Raw genomic sequence first — 25,497 nt, forward strand, 5'->3', positions numbered from 1 at the left:
TTGAACGCCTACCAAATTTCTGCCGTGTCTGAGGAAACACCGATGACTTAGCAAAGACGTAATATGATTTATTTTGGGTGTCACCGCGATTGATTCCTGCGCTGACCCCTTTTCATTCATAAGCCTCCCCACCCCCTCTGCCTCCCCCTCCCTCCCTGATCTATGAGTTTTGTATTTAAAATTACGCGTTGCGAGAAAGCTTGCGTAAAGGGACCCGCGGCCGGGACGGAGCGGCACAAATTGCCGTGGAAGGAGATCACGGATTGATAAGGCCGGGGGGGTCTGGTTTGCACTGCTGAAAAAGAGGAGAGGGAAAAAGAAAGGCCTCTTTCGGGCTGATCTCCTACCCCTCTTTCCTCTGTAGCATTTATTTGTTGGCTAAAATGCCGGCACGCACCGCCCTCCCGGGGTGGATTTTTTGCAATTACTCAAAATCCTTCCCTTACGCCTTATTTTTTGCAGTCCGGCACGTTTAAAGCACCAACAATCGCGATATGGAGGAGCGGGCTGAAGGCGAGAAGGCCGGGCTGGGGGGGGTGGGGGTGTCCCCCGCGGGAGCTGAGCGGCCCCGCCGCCCCCCGCGGAATGTGCGGGGGCTGCGCGGAGCGGCCGCGGCCCCGGCGCCTCTCCCAGCGCTGCCTTTGTGTCGCCTTCCCCCCCTTCACCCGGCGGTTTCCTTACAGGAGGGGGGCGGTCAGCTCGAAAAATATAACCGCCAGTGTTAAAATTAGAAACAAATGTCCTGCTTTGATTTAGTGAAAAATAAAATCAAATCCGAGCTGGAGGCGAATGCAGGCGGAACTGAACACAGCGAAACATCCCGGGCTCCCGAAGCCTCTTGAAAATGTTAGTTGGGAGCAATTTCTTTTGTCTCCTCTCTCAATGCACACAAGGGGGTTGTTAGGACACCGTCACTGCAAAGCAGGGAAGAGGAAGGCGAACGATTTAGCCCCAAAAATAGCACATTTTCGAATGAAATACGTAGCGAGCCACGTCTCTTGGTTTTATAAAGACATTTATTTACTCTATGAAAATAATGTACAATAAATAATTTGCCATTTACTATTAAAGGATTTGAATAAATAGTCTACATCTAAAACTTAAAAAGAGGAAGGAAAATTCCTCTGTTTTTTTATTTTATTTTATTAAGAAATCTAAAAGTCTCGTTCTGATTCCTGAGAAAGTCTCTTGAAGGATTCACAAATGTTTTCTCTTGGGGGCCGACATCTCTGATGTGCATGAGAACTATCGGGTGCTTTCTTTAAAATAAATAAGGAAAAAAATAAAACTATCATTAAATACCTGCATTTAGCAAAACTCGGGCTGTTCTTTCATGTGAGCCTTCTAGAATAAATATTGGGAGGGTGATTTGGGGCCCACAGTGTGAGGAGCTTTCCGAGAAAGTGGGGGGGGGGGGCGGGATGGGGCGATTGAATGAGAAATGGCTTGGGTTTATTTTTGGGGGTCCCCCCCCCGGTACATGAGACCGGGGGAGCCGGCAACGGCTCGGGATGGGGCTCAGAAGCGGCGAGGCGGGCGGGGAGCGGGGCTCGCTATTGGAAATTTAAATGTTGTAAATCTATCGTACAAAGTGCGCTTGTAAAAAAGTCCAAGTCTTCCTCGGAGAAGTGGACGGGGCTCTCCAGGGAGGCCGGGAGCCCGGGGGAAAGCCCCTCCGAGAGCTGCAGGCAGGACTCTGCCGAGAAGATGCTCAGCTCTGGCAGCAAAGGCGAGTCCTGGCCCCCGGGGTAGCCGCGGTCCGAGGGGCCGGCGGCGGCACTGGGCTCCCCCGCGGCCGCCCGCTCCGCCCCGGCCGCCGCCGCCGCCCGCCGGCTCCCGGGCTCCGCGCTTCGGTAGGGCCCGCTGGGCTCCGGAGCCGGCCCGAAAGCCGGGCTCTCCTCAGCCTCCTCCGCCGGGTCGCTGCCCTCGTCCAGGTTGGGGTAGGCGAGGTCCCCGTCGGGGGTTTCTTTGTACTGGGTTTGCCTCTTGTGCTTCATCCGGCGGTTCTGGAACCAGACCTTGACTTGCCGCTCGGTGAGGTCGAGCAGCGCCGCGATCTCCACCCGCCGGGGCCTGCAGAGGTATTTGTTGAAGTGAAATTCCTTCTCCAGCTCCAGCAGCTGCGTGTTGGTGTACGCGGTCCGGAGCCTCCTGGAGCCGCTGGTGTCTGCCAGCCCCTGGGTGTCTTAAACACACAGAAAAGCCCACGTTGCAAAGAGAGGGAGCGGGGGCAAGTGGAGGGTCTGGGTCCGTCCCCTCCCTGCTGCGGGCAGGGCAGAGCCGTGCCCCGCACAGCGAGCACGGGGCGGGGGGGAGCCGCTACGGGAGAAAATAAATGTTTAATTAAACTCTTCCCACTGTGGAAGAGGGTTGGAAATCACTCTCCGGTCCCCTTGCCCAAGGAGGAGAAAGGATTTTGCTCCCTGGCCTCTCCCTTTAGAGACCTTCCTTCTCTGCCACCTTCGCGGAAAAGGGGAATTTCGACCCATTCCTTCCTTTTTTTTTTTTTTTTTTCTCCTTTTGCCAGTAGTTTGGGGACGGACGCTGCGGGGCTTTGATTTCAGTATTCCTGCATTATCTGGCCAATGAGCTCCGGTGTCCGCCCTTCTGCCCGGGCATTTACCTGCACGGTGCCATCAAAACCCTGCGGCAGTGAATTGTGCCTTGAGCACCTCGTCCCGGGGGAAGGAGGCTCCCCGGCCGAGGGGCGCCTCGGAGAGAGGCTGTTGCTTTATCGGGGGGCCGGGGGGAGGATTTGGGGCTGTATTGGTTTTATTTGGCCCTGGGGAGCTGCCTCTCCCCACCGTGCTGGCCGCTGGGAGCCCTGCTCTCGCTCTCTCCGCCTCCCCATCCTGCTGGGAGCAGCCTCCGCGCTACCCACCCGTCTTTCTTTCCCCCCCTCCGCTCTTCTTTCGGTTTTGTTGTTTTGTTTTTTCCTCCCATGTAGGCTGTAAAAAAATTCAGGGCTGGGAGAAAAAGTCAAGCAAATGGAGCTGTGGCTCAGCTGCCAGGTCCCCCCGCCGCAGCTAGTAAAGAGCCCGGCTCCCCCGGCCCCTCTCGCCCTTCGCTTTCGCCGAAGTTACAGCAATTTGCTCTTTTATTTGCGGGGGGAGGAGGCGGGAGGACCCCCCCCCCCCCCCCGTCTGGGTGCATTGCTGCGGTGTATTTTATTGCGTGACACAGTTTCGGGGGAGGTGCGGGGCAAAGTCTGCTGGGGAGGGGGCTGGGGTAGGGCTGCTCTGGGGCGGGGGGGGTTGTTTATTATTCGGATCCTCTCCGATTTCAGCAAACACCCCCTCATCCCCTCATGATACGAACCTGCAGGAGATCCTGCGGCAGGGACCGGCACCGAGGAAGATGATGGGGGGGAAGAGGAGGAAGAAGAGGCTGGAGCCTGGGTAGCTTTCTTGGACGATTTCTTCTCCTTCATCCAGGGGAATTCCGCTGCCAAGGGGCCGGGCTGTGCCGGAGGCTGGGGCTGGAGCTGGAGCAGGCCATGAGATGCTCTTTTTTGGCTCCTCGGTCTTGCCTGGCTGCTGGAACAAGGATTCAGGCTGAGGACGGTTTGCTCAAAAGGAGGAGGAATTAATGTCGAGTCCTTGATTGATGAAGTTTGAAATGTCTCCAGGACAGCGGGAAGAGACGTCAGGCACTCTGCGAGCGAAGGCTGGCTATTTATAAACCCGATCTCCCTCTCAAATTCAAAATTCATGGCTTTTCCAGGGCCCAGGGTTTAAAAAGCGGGAGGGGGGAGAGGGAGGAGGAGGGGGAGAGGGAAAGAAATCTGAGGGCCTCAGTTTTTATGGCAGTGATGATGATGGTTCTCGGGCTTTTTATAATTGTTATATTGCTGATAATACAGGCGTATGGGGACCTTGCTCTATTAAACTCGAGACTGGGGCGAAATTGCAGCCAATTCCTGGTCACGTGGCCAGCCCTGGCCAATGGCAGGCGGGGCCTGGTGGCAAACAGAAAGCATTATTTTCTTTAATTGATTAAAAAAAAAAAAGATCCCCCGAAAAGCCTCTCCCCCCCCCCCGCGCCCCCCGCCGCCGCCATCCCTCCTCGGCCGGCCGCGGGCTGCCGGGCTGCTCTGCCGGGGCCGGCGGGCTGCGGGCAGGGAGCCCCTGCCTGCGCTGCCTGCGCTGCCTGCACTGCCTGGTGCTGCCTGGTGCTGCCTGCCCTGCCTGTGCCGGGCGGCTCCAGAGGCGCTCGCTGAGCTCCCGAGGGTTTGTACCCCCAGCGGGGGGACAGGCGTGGGAAAAGGGGCTTTGCCCCCCCCTGGCCGCCCGCCGGCAGCCGGGGCAAGGCAGCCTGAGCCGCAGGCGAGCGGGGAGCTGGGGTCTGGCGAGCGAGGCCGGCGGTGCCGGGCGCATTTGCATATTTTATCCGTATCGCAGAGCTTGGGAAGTTCAAGCCAGCAGGAGGGTCTGGGCCGGGGGTCGGGCCTGGCTCTGGGCAGCAGCACTCGGGTAACCAAGTGAGCCTCAGGCCGGGTACAGCTGGGCCGGCCCGAGTGCCCTGGGTACATCACTCGTAAAGAACCAGCGCAACACTTCTGCTTCTAAAGCCAGACTTAATGGACGCTTTACGCTTCCCTTAAAGGCCAAACATGCTTTAAAGTCACGGATATCTTTGAAATCACATTTCTTCCTTCCCATTTTTTCCCCCTCCCCAATAAACGGCTCCACTTCCAGAGTTTACAAAATAAATAAATAAATAAAATGAGAAGTAATTTCCCAGGAAGACTTTTTTTTTTTCCCCCCCTTTTAAAGTGCCCGGGTCCACACAGACCGAAAAGAAGAGAGAAACGATCAATCTTTTTCTCGAAAGACTTTTGACAGCTCGGCCTAACTCACTCAGCGAAGAATTTTGGCTTTCGCAAAAGAGTTACTTCAACCAAGAAAGCTTTAAAAAGTTGAATCCAAGGGCCTGAACTAGGGAAGTCTAGAAAGTAAAAATTTCAGAGAGAAAAAAAATAAGCTGCCTGCTGGAGAACGGCAACGCGGCTGGTTTGTAGTTTGTTTGTTCAAGCTCCATTTCTCCCATTTTGCAGCGGAGAGGGACTGGCAGGCTGCATTCACGCAGGGAGAAGCCTAGAAACTTTTGTCAGTTCAAGCATCTGTGTGGGTGGTAAGGGTTTCTGAGAAACACATAATAAATCTAAAGCTGAAGCCGAGGCTAAAGCGCAGTTTAGCAAAGGGGCGAAGAAAATAAAAAAGCATTTGCAAAACGCGGCTCGATTGAAGGGAGAATTTCCCTGAATATTTCATATCTGTGCATGTGCTTATCGAAATCGGCATAAACCTGCTCAATCTCAGCAGATCAGGACTGATGCAAAAATTAATAGTTAAGTTTCCGATCATTTCTTGCTTGTTTGGATTAAAGTGGCATTTTGGGGGTCCCGGGCTCTGTCGTGAGGTCGCCGGTTCCCACTTTTTGAGGGACGGTGCGGTTCAGCAGGGAGCTGGGATACAGGGAAAGAGTTTGGGATGCGAAAGGAAACTCTTTCCAGCTGCTCCCAACTGTTCTCCCTGCTTTTGCTAACACCGAAGTTGCAAGGGGGGGGGGGGGGGGAGGGAAGCAAGCAAGCAAGAGAAAAGAAAAAAGAACCCCTTGGGGAAAGAGGGACTTTTCCCACGCACTACGCGGAGGCACAAGGGGAAAAAAATCTCCCTCCTCAGGGGGAAAGGCGTCACCTTATACGAATGGATTCACAGGGTTAGCGAACGATAGAGAAATGCAATAATTGTAAGACAGCCCCGGGCCTGCTTCTTTAATGCAGATGAAACCGTGGATGCGAGGAGTTGCGGGGGAGGGAGCCCACCGAGAAACCGAGCGGTGGCACCTCGGAACCGGCTGCTTTTTCCCGATTTTCCCTAGTTCCTGGGAATCCCTGACACAAAACCCGGCAACATGGCGACCGGGAGGCGAGAAGGAAAATCATATTCAATGAGAGGGGGAGGAAAAAAGCCAAGGAGAAACGCAAGCCCAGCCCAAGCTCCCGTTCCTTGAGCCGATCCCAATCAGAGCCTGCACGCTTTTATGCTTTTAAATTACAGTATCGCCGAATGGCAATTTGCTCTCTGCATGGACGGGCACAGCCCAGCCCCGGTCCCGGGGAGAAAAACAAGCCCTGTCTCCCTGTTATGCCGTTATTTATTATTGCGCGAAGGTTATAATTATTAACCTGGAACTTCATTTATTAAGAGAGATCAGAGATAGAAAGCAGCGCGGGCTCATTTCTCACGTACAGCTTTCTCCGCTCGGCCTTTCTGTGCGGGTGGGTTTAGCCAGGCGCCCACGGATGCGCCCACAGGTGTGTGAATACAGGCACACCCACACCCCCCCGCTCTGTTTCTACAGCCCAGCTCTTTTTTTCCGTTCCTTTTACAGCCTTTTCAGCCCTTTCTCCCAGCAGCAATCAAAATCCCCCTCTCCTTTCCCCCGGAGGGGACCTTCCCCTCCGCCGGCCGCAGAGACGGAGCAGTCGGAGCCTGACAAGCAGCTCCCTCCTTTCCAGAACCATAAAACTTTTATTGGCCCTCGTTGCTTTAATATAAGTTTTCTTAGGGCTTTAGAGCATAAAAAGCAAATTATTCACGGTGTTATCCCATCTGCTTTTGCTGCTGGCGAAGGGTTGGTCCCCCTTTTGCTTGCCCTGCTGATGTAACCTTTGGCGGCGGCTTTTTCCCCTCTTAACAACAATTTTAGGGCCGCGTGTCAGTGCGAGGGGGTGCGGGGGGTGCGTGTGCGTGCACACGTGTGTGCGTGCACGCGTGCCTGCGTCTGTGCACATGGGCGCGTATTTTCGTAATAATTAATCATAATAAGTAATTTAATTTCTCTTCACTTTTAAGGTCCCCGCATGGAAACTCGGGGTCTTTTTTTTTTTTTTTTTGGTGATTAATCCTTTTCCTTTGTTTTCATTCGCGGCCCAATGGCAGCCCGGCCCCGCCGCCACGTGACCCGCCTTTGTGGCCGCGGGCGCGGGCCGGGCCGCGCAGGAGCCGCGCAGGAGCCGCGCAGGGGGCGCGGAGGGGGCGGCCCGGCCGCTCCGGGCCCGAACCCCCCGGGGTTCACCCCAGGAGGGGACGCGGGCCTGAACCCCGCTGTCTGGACGCTGGAACGGTTTGGGCGGCCCCTTTCCTGCCTTCTCTTCGCTATTTTGATTTACACATCGTTTCTTTTCACCCTTAAGTCCGACTGATAGGACAAGATAAAATTGATAACAGAAAGTTTATTCAAGAATTGTTCAACAGACAACCCTTAAGCAAGGAAATAAAATAACTACCATAAGAACAAAGAAAGATCTCCCAAGAGGAGGGGTGAGGTGGGAGGGAGGGATTAGCTATAGTTCTTCTAATTCAGGACTATACAGTTACAGTCTGGTTCTGCTCTCATGCCTCCAGTAGAACTAATTACATTATTCATAAGTACGAAGGTAACATAAAACTACTGGTCTTTCTAAATTACAATAACTAAAATAAGCTTGTTGTACAATGACAAGGAAACACAATGTCCTTTGTAACAGTAAATACTAAAAAAGTACAATTTGATTCTTTTTTCCTCATATAAATACATAATATTGGGGATAAATAATACAAAAAAAGGAAAATATTTTAAACTGGCTATAACCAATAAATATATATGAATGTTCACCAGAACACACACCTATTGAAGGACGTCTCGACTGAGTTGGACGAACGCCCTTCAAAGTTGTTTTTATACCCATTATATGTAAACTCTAAGTGCAACAAAGATGTCCAGACAAGAAAGCATTAGCAAATACTAGAGATCCATTCACTTCTGCTTCGATTGGAGGACATTCCGTTTGTTCAAATATACCCTGTTTTCACGTAAGGTCAAGAGAAGAGGAGGAAAGAAGCGTAGGACTTCTAAGTCTTAAGATTGCTTTTCTGTTAAGGAACCCTAAGAAAAATACCCCCAAAACAAAAAACCCCAGCAGCGTCGAATGGAGACTTCATGTCATCAGAGGCAAAGGTGCGAAAATATTCAGACCTGTCAACTCTTTCTTCCTCTCTTTGGACTGCTGTTATTGTTGGCGGGGGGTTTCTAGGCATTTCAAAAACTTGTTTCCCGAATCTTTTGCAATTCTTAGACCTCTCTTATTCTAATTTTTTTTATTATTATTATTATTTTTGAGAGGGGAGGCAGGGGCCGGAGGGGAAGAGCGTGAATCCCACGTGTTGGCAGGTATGTATATTTGCAGTTTATGTGGGGACTGGTGGGAAGTTACTGAGCGAAAAAGGATGCCCTTCCTCCCAAGGCTGGAAAGGAAAGCGCGAGGTTCCTCTTGAGAAGGAATTGGAGAGAAGGGTAGTTTTCTTGCGAATCTCTTTTGATTGCATATGTATAGACATGTGCATGTTTACGTAGATGCGGAGACACCAACTGTAAAGACTTGGCTGGCTGACTATTCTCCTTTCCAGTGTCCGAGAATTATCAGTGATGATCTGTACTTGGAATTAAGGATGCTGCTGCTAAAAATCTGCTGGATTCCCACAAAACTACCCCAAACCCATTTCAGAAGCATTTGTGTTGAAACACAGGAGGTATATCTCTTGAGAGAGAGAGCTGCTCGTGGCAGTAAATACTGAAATGCTTGGAAATTGTGCCTCATAAAACCCAGAAATAAGAATAGCAAGCACAACCACCTGGTAGAAATTGCCCTGTCAAAGAAAGAAAGAGAACAGCTCAACACAAATGTTCCTGAAGCCGATCCTGCCCTCTTCCCCTCTCCCACGCCCCGTGGCGAGGTCCCATCCGCTTCGCCCGAGCCTGTCCCTGCTCCTGATCACAGGTGGGTCAGCTTGGGCGCCTCTTGGATTCTGCCCTGAGAAGAAGCGTGGTGCGTGGAAAGGTCTGTGTAGGTGGGGTGGGTCTCGCATGGTCCGTGGTGCTGGCTCGGGGGCATCTGCGGAGGCCCACTGTAGTCCATGTTGGCCGCCTGGTGATGTGGCAGGTGATTGAGGCCGTAAAGGGACGGGCCAGAGGTGGGCATAGAATCCACATAGTTACCTCCAACATAGACGGGGCTTCCCTGCATGCTGGGAGTCCCGTAGGCCACCCCGTTCCCTTGTAAGACGTGGGGGTCGTACTCGGGGGCCGTGTTGGCGTATTTCTGTTGGGAGGGGCAGCCTTTGATGGGGTTTTGGTAGTTAGTTGACATGGCATAGGCATTTTGGTGGGGTTTATTGAAGGAAGGCGGCGAGGGGGCATCATAGTTACTGCTCATGGTGTGCAAGGCGTTCATAAATCCAGCGGAGGATTGCATGGGCTGGGGGGGGCTGCCGGTGGGGGAAGGCCCTCCTGAGGAAGACCCCATGCCTTTCGACTTCTGATCTTTCTTGTACTTCATCCTCCTGTTCTGGAACCAGATCTTGATCTGCCTCTCGCTGAGGTTCAGCAGGTTGGCCATCTCCACGCGGCGGGGCCTGCACAGGTAGCGGTTGAAGTGGAATTCCTTCTCCAGCTCCACCAGCTGAGCGCTGGTGTAGGCTGTGCGGGCTCTCTTGGAGGCCGAGGAGCCTGGAGGGCTTTTCTCGCCGCTGCAGGTTTCTGCTGGCCGCGAAATGAAATAAAAGATAATTACTTACATGCAGAAATTGAATGCATCGTTTCTTAATAAATCCTGGAACAGGCACAAGAGTTCGACCCCCCCTTCCCTCACCCCTTTGCATTAGCCTGCACTCCATAATCATGTCATTTATTAAGAGTTCTGTTCTCCAAAGCTGCCCCTGGTTTATGAAAATTTGATCATGTCATGTAGAAAAGGATTCCAGGGCCATTTGTTTAGGAGTCGATTATTTCCAACAGATAATTTTGAGAAAATAATATTTGGCAGGGGGGCAGTCACTGCAAAGCCAATTAATACTAACACGGGTCAGTGTTGGGAGGTATTTTGTTTGCCGAGGTACGAATGCACACACACACATCTTGTCTCTTTCTTGTATTTGTGTAACACAAATATTTGCACGTACATTGTTAAACACCGAATTGCATTTGTACCTAGCTTTTTGTGAGATAAAAATGTATATAGCATATATTAACGTAGAGTCAAGTGTGTGCCGCAAAGTTTATATGAATATATCTGTCAGAACAGTGATATTTCCATACTGCTTTTTTTCTTGATCGCGTTAGAGATGTGCGGGTATGCATGCAAGAATATCCATGTGTTCGTGCATACGCTCTATACATGCGCACATACACTCCGAGCGCACCATGTTTACTGCTGTGTCTGGAGGCAGGGAGGTGGGAAGAGAACAAGCTCTCCACTTTAGCATCGCTAGGTTGAGCAGTGGGTGTACATTTTCATGTATCTGTACCTACACAGTCAGACATCGGCTGTGTACAACCGCCTGGTTGTATTTCCCTGCGGTGCTCTGGATATGTTTAAAATAAACCAAGTGTGCGCAGTCAGTGCTGCAGGATGGGCCAAGGCTCGCTCAGCCTGGCCGGGGCATGCGGCTGGCAGTCTTGGGATCGTGCCCAGCACCAGGATCCTCGCTGGATCCTTGCTGGATCCTCGCTGTGTCCTCTCCCCCTCTCCCCTCCCTCCGAACAAGATCACTCTGGCCAGTGGCTGCGTTACCTCGCTGTTACAAAAGCAGAACAGTGTACCTGTGCTAGGGGAGCTGTTTTTCTGTTTGGAGTTTTGCCTCGATTCTTTCATCCAGGGGAAAATCTGCTTGGTGAGACTGGCGTTTGCACTGAGGTTGGCTTTGCTGGGGGCAGTTTTACTGCTCCCCGACTGGTTATTGCTGTTGCTACTGGTGCTGTTGGCGGCAGGGTTTGGGGGCGGCGAGACGGGGGGAGGCGGGTGGTGCTCCTGGGGCAGACTTGGACGCATGCAGCTCCCGTTCAGGTCTTTACTTTTTGCGTGCGGGGTTGTGTTGCCAAGAGACTGGAGGGAGCAGGCGGACCTCTGGTAGTCGTTCTCCACGTGAGAGGCCGGCTGGAAGGGCTGCTGGGGACCCTCGTAGCCGAACCCATTGGCACTCCCGTAGGAGTAACCCCCAAAGAGCGTGGAGCTGTCGTAGTACGTTGTCTTCTGCATCTCTGGGACTCCCCAAAATGATTTTTCCGGCTACCAGGGTCTTGACACCCCTATGGCAGAACATTGGCACCCCAAGGCCACGTGACAGGCCGTTTCCAGCTGTCTATTGGAAGCTGACCTGAAAGGTTAGGAGAAAACACACAATAATAGTACCCGGCCTATGAATCCATCTTGGGGCCTGAAAGGCCCATGACATGAATAGGGTCCTGCAGAACAGGGCGAACAGATGCTTTGAGCAGATTTTGTCCTGTGTGCAGCCTAAGGAAGCTCAACAAATGTTACAGCGCAAAAGTCTTGAGCTGATTTTGGGGGGTAGTTTGCCTGGTTGGATGGTTGTTTGCACCTTTTTTCCCTTACAGGATAGCACCCAGGACGTATAACTGCACACATGCTCTGTAAGTGCACGTGGTCTCATCTGTATACATCTATTTACTTCTATATTTATCTATATACATATAAACACACCCCCATGCATTCACATATGCTCCCATATAAATGTGCGTGTGTATATGCGTGTAGATGTGTGTGTTGTGTGCACGTATACACACCCACGTCCAGACAGCACACACATTAACGTAAATATGAGAATACAGAACGGATAATTGCTAGCTACAAGCATGAAAGGAATGAAAGTCTTGCTTTCTTACCCCTGACCTATTCAGATCAGCCATTCACACACATAAAAACCGGCAAGACGTTATATCATCAGAAATTAAAAGTCTGCTAAGTTTCTTGCACGGCCTCTGTCCGGTATATTTGTTTTTAAACTGGAAACAGCAAATAGTCAATATGTTTTATCCAGGTAACGCTGTCCTGACACAGTGGCTTGATTTGCTGTTTACACAATGTCTTTGGAATTCGGTGCAAATATTTTAAGCAGATTTAAACAGGGGCCCAAATTCAAGAATGTGCTTCCTTTGGCCTGTTTGTGAGTCTCTCGCTCTGGTAGCACAGGTTCTGTTTAGAAAACATACCCCTTCGTTGCCTGCACTGCTTTGTGCTCATCGGTCTTGAATCTGGAACTACCATTGGCAAGATGTGATTCTAAAACCAGTTTAATTGCCGTTGGGTTTTTTCCCTTGGAAAACAAACGCGTCACCAGGCCATTTGCTCTTAACTTTCTGCCCTTTGATTTTTCGTCGTTCCTCCCTCCCTCAATCCAGGCTCAAAAAGTCTGAAAACCCAATCCAAACCCTCAAATTACAAAATGAAACCTTCCTTTTTTCTTTCTCTCTCTGGCCTTTTTACTTTTCTTCATCTCTTTCTTTCTCTTTCTTTTCTCGAAACATAAACTTTCTCTGCCATAAAGACAGAGTAGAAATACCCCTAGAAATACAAAAACTATCTTTACCTGAAAATAATCTGATGTGTGAGGAGCAATCGAGCAGCAAATGTATTTTAAAAGGGCAGTGGCTTCTCTCTGCAGCTCAGAGTTTGCGAGGAGCCACTGTGCATTTTGTTTGGAAATTGATATCCATTGTATATTTAATTGTATCTATTGTATATTTAATTTTATCTGGGCTCTTTCATTCTCTAAAATAAAATAAAATAAACTCTGTGGAGATAAAGTCTAATGCGATATTTCTAAGTACCGGGGTTTAACAGAAGCCATAGCTCGACGATAAATAACATCTTTTTTTCCCTTCCCTGACTGCTGTGTTCGTATGTCACGTCACATGAAACCTCCGTATACTTCGAACACAGCCTCAGACAACGTGTCCACGAAGGGACTGCTCCGCTTTTTTACACCGATTAAATCCTTTATGCATTCCCAAATCTGTATTGTATCTTCCACGGAGATGTATTATTGTCTACAGAGAGGATGATAGCCTTGCTGGGAGTTATTCTCATTTGGTTTCCTCGCCATGATAAATATGTCTTATTAAAAAGTAGACTCCGCTACCCGAGCCGAGAAGCTGTGAATTAATTAACAAACAGCAGCGCCTTGATTATGAATAGGTTTGCTGAAAATATCTGCGAGGGCAGAGGTGGGAATTTCTCCAAGGCCTTCCTGTCTGGCATAGGTTTCTTAAAAAAAACACAACAAAACAAACCCAAACCAGAACCGAGCAGAGAGGCTCAGCTAAAGCAGCTAAAAATAACAGCGACGATTTTTTTTTTTTTTTAAATGGCCATAAAATAAATTTACAATCCCCTTTGCCCAAAAGCTCGCTCGCTTGTGGCTTCCACAGAAGATTTGCTTTGTACCTCATCTCTCAGCGCCTCACAAATGCCGCTCATTTATCTTCGCCGAGGACGGCCGCAATCCTAATTATTTACTCCAAGGAATTGTTTAAAAAAAAAAAAAAATCTCAGGCAGAATGATAAATATTCGATTATCTCCTGTTCCAATTAAACCCGGGCAGGATCCGCGCTGGCTGTTTCATCACGCTCCAAGTTTCACTTTGCGAGCGGTAACATTTAACCACAAACTCTTTGCCTGCAACTTTTGAGTGCGAGGATATGGAGATATTTAAAAAAAAAAAAAAAACAAAAAAAAAACCAAAACCAAAACCAAACAAATCGGGGGAAGGTGCGAGAGGGAAAGGGCTGCGGGGAGGAGGAGGCTCGGGAAAAAACAGGCGGTCGGGGGCAAAAGAGAAAAGGGATCTGAGGCAGAGGGATTCTGCTGTAAAGCCATCCCCTCCATGTTGGAAACCCTAAATTCACAACCTGACCGTGTTTATGAAGAAGAGCAGCGCCTTTCCCCTCCCCCGCCCCTCCTAAGGTACATTTCCCAGAGCCAGCGAAACCAGGCAGAGCCCCGCTTTTAATTTAAATTATTATTAATAATAAATATTCTAAACGTGCCCTTAACAATAGGTCGGCTGCTCAGAAAGAGCGCAAATCCCAGCGACTGCCTGGCGGTGGATATGCCTGGAAAACAGAGACACATTCCTAAAATTTCCCTCTTCCCTCCCCCCACAACCGAGCTTCACCCCAACCAGAACTCCCCAGTTGTAAAGCGGGGGGGAAAAAAAGGGCCCTGGATGAGGGCTGCAAAAGAGCCTCTGCGTGGAAGGAAGCTTAAAGCTTGTGAACTCTTCTTGAACCGAGATTGGAGTCATATGGTCATAAATCATTGGGACATATACTCCGCCATTCACAAAGTGATAGCCTATTTGAGTCCGGCTTACCTTAGTCTCTGACGAGCAAAGCACAGGCAGACATAATATATTTTCACATCCAGCATCCACGCAATCAATAAGCAAGGAATGACCCCCTTCCTTTGAAAACGTTAAAGGAATATACGAGAGAGAGGAAAAAAATCCGGCATATGCATGTATATATGTATAAAAAAAAAGCCAAAACAGAGGGGGAGGGGGCTCAGCCAGTGGAGCTTTCGGTTACGGCAGCTCAAATTGTCTCTCTGTCTCCGTTTGGGGAAGAGGAAAAAAAAAAAAAAAAAAAAAATCAAGATGCTTTCCAGCTTCCAAGATGTGCAGAAAAGCTGAGGGCTTTGAATGGACAAACCCTGAGATTCTACTTGCCCTATAGACTGGTACGCGCTGCTCACTGATAACAATGGCCTCTGCTTTACCACAGCAAAGGGGAAGAAGGGAAAGGAGAAGGGAAAAAAAAAAAAGAAAGAAAGAAAAGCTGAACACAATCCCCCCCCCCCCCTTTAACTATGCAATGCTTGGCTGGGATTAAAATAATAACGAAAAGAATCCAGACTACGGAGGGGGGGTGGGCGAGGGGGGGGATAAAGCGGAGGGGATATTTAAAAATAAAGATTTGGTTGGGATTGCCGGGCAAAGCCAACGAGCCTCCCGAACAGCGTCACTAGTGAAAAATTATGCTAATTGCAGACGTGGTGGACAGAGGCCTAGGCAGAAAGATAGCAAAGCTTGCCTTTGATTCACGTGTTTAACAATTAGGTGTCAATTTATGCTAATAAACCGTTTCAACATAGTCATAGTCTCCCCCCTCCCCTTCCGCGGCGGCGATCGCGGCTCTCAATAGCCGATGCTTTGCCTCCCCCGGCCCTTCGGCCCCTCGCAGAGCCCCCCCCCCCATAGCGAACCCCCTTTTCTGGGGCCGGGGGGGTTCGGGGGGGGCCGGCCCCGGTGCTGGCGAGGGGCTAAGGGCGGAGGGGAGCCGGGGCGGGGGGAGGAATCCCTGGTGTTGCTGCAACTCCGCAGCCCCGGGTAACTTCGGCGTTAAGTTTGCGCGTCCGGATGCCTGGGGGCTCCTCTCGCCCCTCGGCCCCCGCCGGGGGGAGGCGCGGGGTCCGGGGGGGCTCAGGGCGCAAATCCCCCCCGGGGGAGGCCGAGGCAGCGAGGTGCTGAGCAATAAAGATGATTATTATTGCTATTATTAATAACGCCGTTATTGCTATGCAAGGCGCTGCTGCTGTCGCCACGGGAGATTTATGCCTTTCCCCGCTCCCAGACGGCTGCCGAAAGCAGAAACTCGCCAAGAAGCGTTTTGGGGAAAGTCCGTGACGAGGAGGGGCTGGCGAGTGGGAGGAAGGCAGGGCAAGGAATTTAGGTGTCTGCACTTTTTTTTTTTTTTTTAAGTGCTACTTTTGTTTCACATCGCAATTATCTTCCCTCCTTTAATTCCGGCGCTCACTGCTTTGGGTTAAGTGCTGACGGGGGGGAATTTACGTTTAGCAAAACAAGAAAAAGAGGGACCACAAAGGCTCTTTGGACTTCGCTGGGAAGGTATGAGCCGTCGGGGGGGGTTTGCATCGCCTTTTTGTGTGTGTGTGCACCTTCAGGCTGGTAACTCTGGCGAGAAAAAGAAGGGTGTCCAAGTCAACATTTGACTTTTGAGAGAACTGACTCTGGGCTGGACAGGCAAGGTTTTCCAGGTGATGGATAAAGCCTTATCCCAAGGACTACGGTGTTTCCAGCTATTGTTCTGGCTGCAGCCTTCCGATCCCAGACGGGAGGGTTCCGAGCAGGGGACACCGTTACGGCGATTTCCCCCCCCCGCCCCAGCTGACTTTTTATGAACTGCTCCGACATAAATCTTCTGCTACGGGATAGTTCCTATTTTGGAGCCCCGGCGTTGAAATTCCAGGGAAGGAAAGAGGAAAACCAGTCGTGGACTATTCTTTTAAAGACTCCTCTGTAGGTGAAGCGCTCTCTAGGTTTCTGAACGTGGATCTCCACTGACCCGTTTGGAGCACCTAGGCAATCAGAAGTACCTCGGACTCTGCAAATAACTCCTCTCAAGTGCAAAATTTTGTTTTAACCTTAACTGGCAGCCGAAAAAAAGCCCTGTTAAGAAGGTCGTTGCACGTTTATATGTTGAGCTCCTGTAAGTAGATTTTTTTTAGGCTCCCTGCGTCTTGCCATCTTTGCTTTGGTTGCAGCTTATTTTTCTTTAAAATGTAACTCCCTCGCACTCGTCACGAAATCAGCAGCAAATGTTGCAATCTGACTGGGTTTCCCTTCAAAGGGAGCACAGGAAATATTTTGGATTTAAAACACTCCCTCAAAGTTACGGCCATAAATCACAAAGTTTAAAGACAAGCCAGTAGCAAAATGAAAATACTCAGCTGAAATCCAGGGCAGCCGTGCTTATTCTGGGGTTGGTGGAGGGAAGGGGAAAAAAAAAAAAGAAAAGTCACGTTGGGTGACTTTAGAGACTTTGGAGAAGGAATGGCTTCCAAGCCTGATGGAGAGGGGGGTACGGAGGCACACACAGACAGGGGACCAGGTAGGACATTCGGCAAAACTCACCAGTTCTCGGATGTCTGGTCCAGCAAATACGAGGCAGCGGTGGACTTTGAGAGAGGAGAAGAACTGGGTGGGGGAAAAAAGGGAGAAAACAACAAAAAAAAAGTATGAAACTTCGGTCAGAAAAGCGTGGACAAGGGGATTCATCACAGAGGGAAACCTTTGGGTGGAAGTGGGGAGAAGATAGGCTCTAATGAACAAAAGCCCCCGCGTTTCCTCCGAGATTATCGCCCGTCCGAGCCACCACAGCCTTTCCAGGTCTCCATCCACTGCTAACCCGGTGTTCCCACCGGCGGCGGTGGGCACCGGGGCTGCTGCTGCAAAGCGGGTGCGGGCCCCGCCGCCCCCTGCCCCGGGGGCTCCGCTCCCCGCCGGGCGCCTCGGCGTGAGCCCGGGCGGCTTGGCCACGGCTGCCCGTCAGCTCGAGCGTCACGGCAAACATACCGGGGAGGGCTTGGGTTAAATTCTGGTGGTAATTTCCGAGTTAAATGCGTTTAAGAGATTAAATACGTGCAGTTAATTAGCTCTGGGTTCAACAACGGGGTAAGAGCAGGGAAAAGAGGAGGCCGTTTTCCTCAGAGGCAGAAAAGCCTTAAGGATGTTTTTTTCGTGTTTCTCCAATGTGGTCGGCGGATCGCCACGAAGGGGGGGAGGACGGAGATGCTTTATAGTGTACGCGGACACTCACACGGCAGTGATTTGGTACCAGAATTAACGGTATCGAGCCGTAAACATTTTTAAAGCCACGCCGAGATTTATCACCGCAACTTTGGCACGAAGGACTAGGAAAGGGAGAAAGAAGGGGAGAAAGAAAAAGCAATCTCATTTAAAAATATTTTCGTTTGGGGAAACATTCAGTCGCTTTAATAATCCTGTTTCCGTTCTGTATGTTGATGTTATTAATCTCAAATAAAAATGTTCCCCTCACACCCCTACTCCGCTTGTGACAACATCCCCGAGTCCATAAATCACCCGCGGATGCTCCGTGACCTTCTCCAGTCGGCGGCCTATAGCTGTATTTTTTATTAGTATTATTATTACGTGCGCGCACACTTTAATACACAGCTTTGGCAATATTCCACTTACATCACAGCCTTCCCCGGTTAAGCGGGGCTTTTCAGTTCCCACTGTAGAGTACCCATAGAGATTTGTAAAAAGGGGGAGAAAAAAGAAGCAGCAGAAGAAAAGCGAGCGCCCTTTCTGCGCTGGGAGCGGAGCGAGGGCAGGCTGGGTCCGGGCGAGTTCCTCCCACGCCGGGCCCGGGAGGAAGGGGAGCGGTGGGCAGCCCCAGAGGAGGTGGAGAAAAGAGGGAAAATCGCGTTTATTCGGAGTGGGAGAGGGAGGGAGGAGGGGGGAAGAGAAACAAACAAACAAACAAACAAACAATGCCGAAGAAGCGGCGTAAATAACGGCTCCAGCAAGGAGGGCGGGGGGGGGGGGGGTGTTTTGCTTGGGTTTTAATTTATTCCCTCGCAGTACAGGCAGGAGAGGGATGGAGAGAGCCGCCCCCCCCCCCTTTGCTCTTTGTTTTGATTTGGGGTTTTTTGCTCTATTTGCTTGGCATTAATTTTGCCCTCGGAGGCGGCGCAGGCCGGGCCCGGCCCCTGCTCGTCCCGCAGCCGCCGCCGGGCTCACCGCGCCCCGGGGCCGCGCACCCTCCGCGCCCCGGGCTTTTCGTCTAAATGGAGGGAGTTTGGCTTTTCCCACTCCCCGAACAGAGAGCCCGAGGGAGGGGAGAGCTCCGAGGAGGAAGGGAGAGTTATGGAGGGTCCAGGACCTCCTGAAGCCCCAAACAGAAGCCAGCCCGGATAAGAAATCAAAATGAAACTGAGTGAGCAGTGCTTTTGCCTTGACAGATTAGACCTTTTTCTCCCCCTGACCTTTGCTTGGAAGAGCAATAACTCACCAGGTTAATGATCAATCAGCGGGAGCGCTTTGGAATTGTCTCCAAAAACCCAAACCAGAAACAACACGGGGGCTGCCGGCGGGGCGGCCCCCCCCGAACCCCAGCACCCCTCTCCCCGGGGCCGCCCGTCGCCAAAAGCCTCAGCGGGGGGTGAGGTGCGGCTGGGTGGGTGGGTGGGGGGGTGCTGGGGGGGTGCGGGGGAGTGCGAGGAGCCGGCGGTTTGCGATATCGGCGTGCGACAAACAGCTATTTTGGGAGCAGCTCACAGAGACGGGAATCCCCATCCCCACTTTTCTTCCCTCTCTCCCCCCCTCCAAATGCCAAAATAATAGCTTGAATTATGCGCTCACGTGACCGGGACACGTCAACCTTTTGCCCGTTTTACAGAGAATTGGGACCTGAGCGGCTCCCCCCGCCAGCCCCTCTAATTCCCCCATCAGCAAATTCCCCAAACTTCCCGGGCAGGCGATGCCCCTCGCACCCTCCTGCCGCAGTTGGGGCTGCCCTGGCCTTTGGGGCGTTCTGGGCTGCTTTTCCTTTTCCTTTTACATTTTTTTTTTCTTTTAGCTTTCCTTTTCCTTTTTTATCTTTTAACCTGACGGCGAAGGAGGCGAACAAACACTAACGAGGAAAGCGACCGCAGCGGCCACGGTTCCCAAAGCCTCAGCGTCCAGCCAAACGGCAGAGACGACGGCAACGGAGGGATAAAAAACGGGTTTGGGGGACGGAAAAAACGGAGAGGGGCTTCTGTGCCTGCCCGGCGGCGGGGCAGCGCCCGGAGGCCCCGGGGATGGCCTCCTGGCCCCCGGGCTGCGCCGCTGGCCCCGGCACCGAGGCCGCGGCTCCTCGGCTTCCTACGCCCGCGTCCAGGCTCCCCGTTTCTTCCCATTTTAACCCCCACCCTCCTCCTCCAAAACAAAACAAAACAAAAAAAAAAAAGAGAGAGAGGGAGAAAATGAGGATTCAAAGCTTTTCTCCCGCTGCCCTTCCTTCGCCTCCCGGGAGGACCGGGCACCCACGCTACCGCCGTGGCCGTTTCTGTGAGAAAAGGAAGGAATTCGGTTATTTTTTGCAGTGATACTCGCCTGAATCCGGGCCCCGGCTGGCGCTGGAGGACGAGCTGGGCATGGGGGAGAAGGGACCTGGGAGAAGAAATGAGTTCCATTTTACCTGCTTCCATCTGATAATTCATAAAGGCTAACAGTTCCTGAGGAGCAAGTCTCAGGAGAGGGAGAGAGAAGGGGTGTCAAGGAATGGTATTTCTCTGCTTTGGGATGTTTACACCGAATTATTTATCGTCTGTAGGGAACGGCGCGGATCCCAGCGAGTCCTGCACCCTCCCTGCACCCTCCCTGCACCCACCCTGCACCGTGCGGCTCTGCAAACACCCCCAAACGCGGGCACACACCCGAGCCACCCCCCTTTGCTGCGACCCCCTGTTACTGCAAGGGTGCTGGCTCTGTCAGCCTCATCACCATATCAAAGGGCTCCCATCCATCCCGAGCTCTTAGTTAATTTTTAATTAGGCGGGAAAACTTTGGGAACGGCAAGGTTGAACGCAGCAGAGGACACGTAGATGGAAGCGGGGGTTTTAAATCCTTTACATCCTATTTTTAAGGCGGATGCGAGAGAGGCGGTGCTGGCGCTGGCCGGGACGCAACACGCGTGGTTTTCCCAGGGAGATCCCATCCCTGTTCCCACCAAAGCCCCGGGCAGAGGGGATAACCCACCTAGGGGAATAACCCGAGGAAACCCGACTCATCCACCCCAAAACGCCGCATCCCGGTGCTCCTGGATTTACCCACTGCTCCAAGGAGGAGCTGAGCCCTCAGAGCCCCCCTCCAAACCCGGGATCAGGTTCCCCACGCTGGGGGAAAAAAAAAAAACCAACACAGTCGGTTTTTAGGGATGGTGGGAGAAACGAAAACGAGAAGGGTGGAAAAATACCTCCCCCCTAAAATCTCTTGTCCCAAAAGAGCAGAAATGGGAGCACCGCCACCGTATAGATCTATACCGTTAAATTTCAGAAAGTGTCCATTAATATCAATTTACTTCAATGAAAACTTTGGTTCTTCATGAAGTTGATGATTTATGATAAAATCAATTAAATTACAGCCACTTAGGGCCTGCGGTTTCTTCTCAGATTTCATTCGCCAACAGATCAAGCGCTTGGTAAAAAATTTCAAGTTTAGCTGGAGGCGAGTAAAGATAATTCTGAAGCTGAGGAAATTTAATGCAAAGCAATTTTCAGCAAAAAACCAGGCGCTTGTGTATCCGAGCTCCTGCTCTCTGCCAATATACCAGTTCGCCTCGGGAAATATTAGACACTGAGTCAAAACTTTTCCAGTTTCACAATGCATGAGGACATTTTTAGAACTGGCAACTTGTCCCGGGGACTGAGTTATTATCTCGCTCTAAAGGGAGAGGAACCAAAGGAGAACAGAGAGCGTAGATAGATAGACAGATAGAAAAACTTTCCAGGTTTAATTCGATTTCTCGGAGGGTTTTTTCCTCCGTACAAACGATTTCCCTGTCTCGCTCTTAAAATAGGCATCGGGCGCTGCCGGGGGGAGGCTGGAGGGGGGATTTTTTTTTAAGCCAGAAATGAATAGCACAAGTCCATGGAAAACAACGCATCCGATATTCCCACGCGAAATCTCGCCCTCCCGGCCGTTTCCCTTCCAATCCCAGAAACTGCATCGCAGCGAAATGTCCCGTTTGGAGGACATCCCCCCCAGCCCAAACAAACCCTCAACCTCTTTGAAAGCCTGATCTTCTCAGGCTCGGACTCCCCCAAATGCCAAATGTTTAAGAGCCTCGGTCTTACCCATTTCGGTCAAATTCACTGGCCGACTAAAAGGAACAGCAGCTCAGCTAACCAGATGTTTGTTAGTCACATCTGGCCACTACAGCCCGACCTGGGGAGGGAAAACCCGCTATGGACATACACAGAGCTCGGGATTTTTTTTTTTTTTTTTTAGGAGCCCTTGTAATTAGGGTCTGCTTCAAGTAAACAAAAAACTTTGTAGGGCCATAAATCACCATCACATACATTCTTCAGTTTAACACCCCGCTTTTCCAATGGGCTTTTGTAGTTTCTTTTTCAAACACGAGAGAGGTGCTAAACCTTTACCAAATGCGTCCCGGACAAACTCCGCGGGGAAGACGCACTGGGAAGGGAGCGGCTGGCGGCCGGGCTCGGCTCTGGACCCCGCCAGCTCCTTGCTGCTCCTCTTCACCTCCCCGCTCCCGAGGCATCACTCTTAATTTGCTAGCAGGAGAAAGTCGGCTCTAGCTCGGGGTGAGCGGTGGAGAAGCCTGTCAGAGCTTTCGGAGCAATTAATTATATCTCACAGCGTCGGAGCTGAGAAGGTAGGAAAGGCAGAGCCGCAGCATTCCTTTCTTTATTTATTTTAACTTCTTACCTGTGATACTGTCCGACCCAGGACTTCGAGAAGAAGGAGCGAAGCCGGATCGGGGTGGTGTGAGTTCGCAACCGGAGCAGGCAAATTAAGGAGAAGAAACTACTTTATTGCACCCCGGTGGATCTTGCTGACGGCTTTCTCGGCCGGTTTGGATATTTTTTTTTTTTCCTCCCCCAAAGATGCTTTGATTTTTTTGGACTCGCTCGATTCAAACGGAACTGACTTGACGTGGAGAAAAATAGAAACTCTTCCAAAACAGATTAAAGTATTGCAAGGATGCGGCCCCCTTTGCAGAGCGATGCCGAGCGGAGGGGGACGAGCTGGGGGTGCCGGGGGGGGGGGGGGGGCTGCGCGCACGTTCCCCTTTAAAAACAAAAAAAAAGGCCCCCAAAAACCTCCCCCACTCCCGAGTCCTTGGTATCTCTCTGGAAAGCTGTTTCTCTTTATAAAGACTTAAAATGTTGCAAGACGGTTATAATACTGAGTGACAAGGGGTGCTGGAGAGAAGGGAACCAAATGGATTCTGGTTTTTAGAGCCAGTAGGAATTGGCCAGCCTTCAATGTCAGGATTCAAAATTGATTCCATATGTCTCGTCCGGAGAAAGGGGGAAAAACGAAGGAAAGGAAGAAAGAAGGAAAGAGAGAGAAAGGAAGGGGGGGGGGAATAAAAGTTCTGCAAAGCCCACCGGGTTTCTTTCCTTCGCCCCCCGCCCTTCCACAGCCCCGTCATTAAGTCGTGCTCTTTTTCAGGGAATAGCTTGGACTCTCGCCTTTGCAGCGCGGAGAGGGAGAGGTACCGGTAGCAACAAGCCAGATCCTGGCGGTTATTTTTAGACTCGGCTTTGCTGGAGCTGACCTCAGCGCGGGGAGAGAAAAATACGGATCTGGTGAAAGGGCGAAGCGTGCCCTGGCGCGGCGGCGGCTCCCAAAATCCGGGAGGGAAGGGGAGGGGGGCGCAAAACGTCCCCCCCAAACCAGCCCCCAGCCCGCCCGGAGCCGGGCAGAGGCGAGGGGCTGGGGGCCGGGCCCGCGGGCAGGTGATGGGCTCGCAGGCTCCGGGGCGGTGGGAGAGGGGCGGGGGGGGGCGGCCGGTGCCTCTCCCCGTCCCCCCCAGCCCGGGACTGCCATTCCCTATTGATTTCAGCGGGATATGCTGGGAGAGAATTTGACCCGAAGTTTTTCAGGCTTTTCTCCTGACCTCTAGATACCACTGCCAATAAAGCGCTGATATACTTCGCATTGAGTCGGACATCAAAAGGAGACGAAATAGCAACGAGTGGGGATTTCTCCTTAACCCCTCCCCTCGCAGCTACGCTAAAAAAAAAAATAAGGAGTCAAATCTCCACCATCGCCTCTGATTTATAGCCTTCTTTTTCAACTGGGATGGTTACGCGCAGGGAAGTGTTGAAATGTGGTTATTGCCTTTTATTTCTTTCGTCTCCCCCCTCCTCTCCTCTCCTCTCCCTCCGCCCGACCAAAAAAAAAAAAAAAAAGGGAAAACTTCAAAGAAAACCGTCACCGTTTCCAAACTTTTGCCTATTTGACTGAAAAGCGACCGAGCTCTTCCCTTTTGTCTCGTCTGCCTGCGACTCGTGTTCGTCTCCCTTTTTAAACATGAAAATGAAGCAGCGTAATTGGCACCGGCTCCGGGCCCTCCCCTGCGGCTCCGCGGGCGCGCAGCGGGGCGGATTTTGGGGCGATGCCGGCTTTGCTCGGGCCTGAGCCGCTTCGCTGGAGCAGCAGGACCGGCCCGGGGCCATGCTGGGGGCCGGGCCGGGCAAAGACTGCCCGACCCCCCCCTTCCAGGGGAAAACAAAACAAAAGGTGGGGGGAAAAAGCTGCCGCCACGTCCTGCCCGCCCTGCCGCCGCGTCCGCTCCGCGCCTCTCCGCGCCGCTCCGCGCCTAAGCCACAGGTTTCCGCGTTATCCTCCTTATCGCTCTGCTCCGCTCCCTCGCCTCCACGCCTTGCAGCTCTCGCCCTCCGCGATGCTTTGATCTTAAATAACTCTCTCCTACCGCCTGCAATAAATTATGAATTAAGGTGCTGTTGACTCATATTTACAACTTTAATAGCTTCCTCTTTGGGCAAAGATAGGGTCTGCCCGGCCGGGAGGGGAAGGGAGGGCGGCTGCTTCGGGGACGAGATGCGATCAACAGGGATTCGCAGCGCTGATAGACCAGGGACTTCTGACGAGATGACAGGCAAGGAGAAAGGCTTATTGCGCAGAAATTAATGAAATAGCACTTGCTCGAGCTACTCGAAATAGCTTATTACCTCCTCCCGCCTCTCGAACATGACTTCTGCCATCTGTAACTCTAAGGCACGGTAGCTGGTTTCTCGAAAAACTCGGTTTCAACGAGTTAATAAAGAAATATGGCTCAAAAAATGGTAAGGGATTATTTGCTGGTTATTTTTAGCGGGTCTGGGAGAGCAGCGAAGCTGTTGGGCGGCTGAGCTGGGAGAGGCGGTGGTGAGCGGCGGCGGCGGGGCTGCGCGGGGGCTGCGCGGGGCTGCGCGGGGGCTGCGCGGGAGCTGCGCGGGGCAGGGGCTTCTGCTCCGGATTTCCCTTCCCAGCTCTGGCCGACACCAAGCTCTTTCCCTCGGGTCACCGCTGCCCGCAAAGGGGAGAAACTCGGGGTTTTGGGGAGGACGGAGCTGACACGGGTGGGGGGAGCAGAGCCCCAGGATCCGAGGCGGTGCTCCGGGGGTCACCCTCCCGGGTCGGGGTCCTCTCCTGGGTCTGGGGTCCCCTCCAAGGTTGGAGGCTCTTCTCCCGAGTTTTGGGGTCCTATCCCTGTTGTGGGGTGCCCTTCTGGGTCTGGGGATCCTAATCGTGGTCTGGGTCCCCTAATGGGAGTGTGGGGCTCTTATCCAGGATCTGAGATCCCATCCCGGCTCTGAGTGTCTTAATCAGGGTCTGGGGCTCTTACCCAGGGCCATATTTCGGGTCCGGAGCCCCCGCCCGGGTCCGGGCTCCCCTCCCGGGCCGGGAAGGCAGCGCCCCGGGCTCGGGGCTGCGTCCCCAGCACGAAGGGTCGGCCAGAGCGACCCGGCAGCCCTCGGCCACCCCATCTCCTCCTGACAGCTGATTATTAAAGGGAGACACTCGCACAAAGGCGTCTGGACCGGGGATAAATAAAGCCCCGGTATTGATTTAACGGGGGCTGCCGCCCAGGGCGGGGGGTGCGGGGTGGCTCCCCCGCACTGAGCCCGCAGCCGCCCCCCGCCAAGGGCCCTTTCTCACGCTCAGCATCCCAAGCCGACAGGAAAAAACAGAATACAATAAAATAAAACAAAACAAAATACCACCGAATGAAATAAAGGGGGAAGAAAAAAAGAGGGGAGGGGGTCTGCATCCATTTGAAGCCGACAACTGAAATTAATACGGGGC

At 52.0% G+C, this 25,497-nt stretch overlaps 2 protein-coding genes across 5 annotated transcripts; both read right to left on the bottom strand.

Moving 5' to 3' along the window:
* Positions 1 to 998: 998 nt before the first annotated feature.
* On the bottom strand, positions 999 to 4,639 carry HOXB2 (homeobox B2). The gene is made up of 2 exons (XM_087770144.1): positions 3,319 to 4,639; positions 999 to 2,185 (listed from the first exon to the last, which is right to left on the bottom strand). Exons 1-2 carry the CDS (start codon positions 3,710 to 3,712, stop codon positions 1,554 to 1,556), a joined length of 1,026 nt encoding a protein of 341 aa, XP_087626270.1. The 5' UTR covers positions 3,713 to 4,639; the 3' UTR covers positions 999 to 1,553.
* A 2,688-nt stretch (positions 4,640 to 7,327) lies between these two features.
* HOXB3 (homeobox B3) lies at positions 7,328 to 22,374 on the bottom strand. 4 transcript variants are annotated; one of them, XM_087770354.1, is made up of 4 exons: positions 22,105 to 22,374; positions 16,777 to 16,839; positions 10,645 to 11,198; positions 7,328 to 9,585 (listed from the first exon to the last, which is right to left on the bottom strand). In XM_087770354.1, the coding sequence occupies exons 3-4, from the start codon at positions 11,078 to 11,080 to the stop codon at positions 8,819 to 8,821; spliced, it is 1,203 nt and encodes a 400-aa protein (XP_087626480.1). In that variant the 5' UTR covers positions 11,081 to 11,198; positions 16,777 to 16,839; positions 22,105 to 22,374; the 3' UTR covers positions 7,328 to 8,818. The 4 variants fall into 4 exon arrangements, with proteins under 4 accessions (XP_087626480.1, XP_087626482.1, XP_087626479.1 ...); XM_087770356.1 differs by lacking the exon at positions 22,105 to 22,374 and having other exon boundaries at positions 7,328 to 9,582; positions 16,777 to 18,087; XM_087770353.1 differs by lacking the exon at positions 22,105 to 22,374 and having other exon boundaries at positions 16,777 to 18,087.
* Positions 22,375 to 25,497: the final 3,123 nt, after the last annotated feature.

This window comes from Nipponia nippon, unplaced genomic scaffold (genome assembly GCF_047370975.1).
Source record: "Nipponia nippon isolate SJK-2023a ecotype South Korea unplaced genomic scaffold, ASM4737097v1 scaffold_32, whole genome shotgun sequence".
Taxonomy (NCBI): domain Eukaryota; kingdom Metazoa; phylum Chordata; class Aves; order Pelecaniformes; family Threskiornithidae; genus Nipponia; species Nipponia nippon.

Bases quoted from the DNA above. Each gene is read 5' to 3' on its own strand.
- HOXB3 (XM_087770354.1), bottom strand. From the start codon at position 11,080: ATGCAGAAGACAACGTACTACGACAGCTCCACGCTCTTTGGGGGTTAC. The intron at 9,586-10,644 runs GTACACTGTTCT...TTTCGCGGCCAG, and splicing joins AAACAGCTCCCCTAGCACAG to CAGAAACCTGCAGCGGCGAG.
- HOXB2 (XM_087770144.1), bottom strand. From the start codon at position 3,712: ATGAATTTTGAATTTGAGAGGGAGATCGGGTTTATAAATAGCCAGCCT. The intron at 2,186-3,318 runs GTTCGTATCATG...TGTGTGTTTAAG, and splicing joins TGCCGCAGGATCTCCTGCAG to ACACCCAGGGGCTGGCAGAC.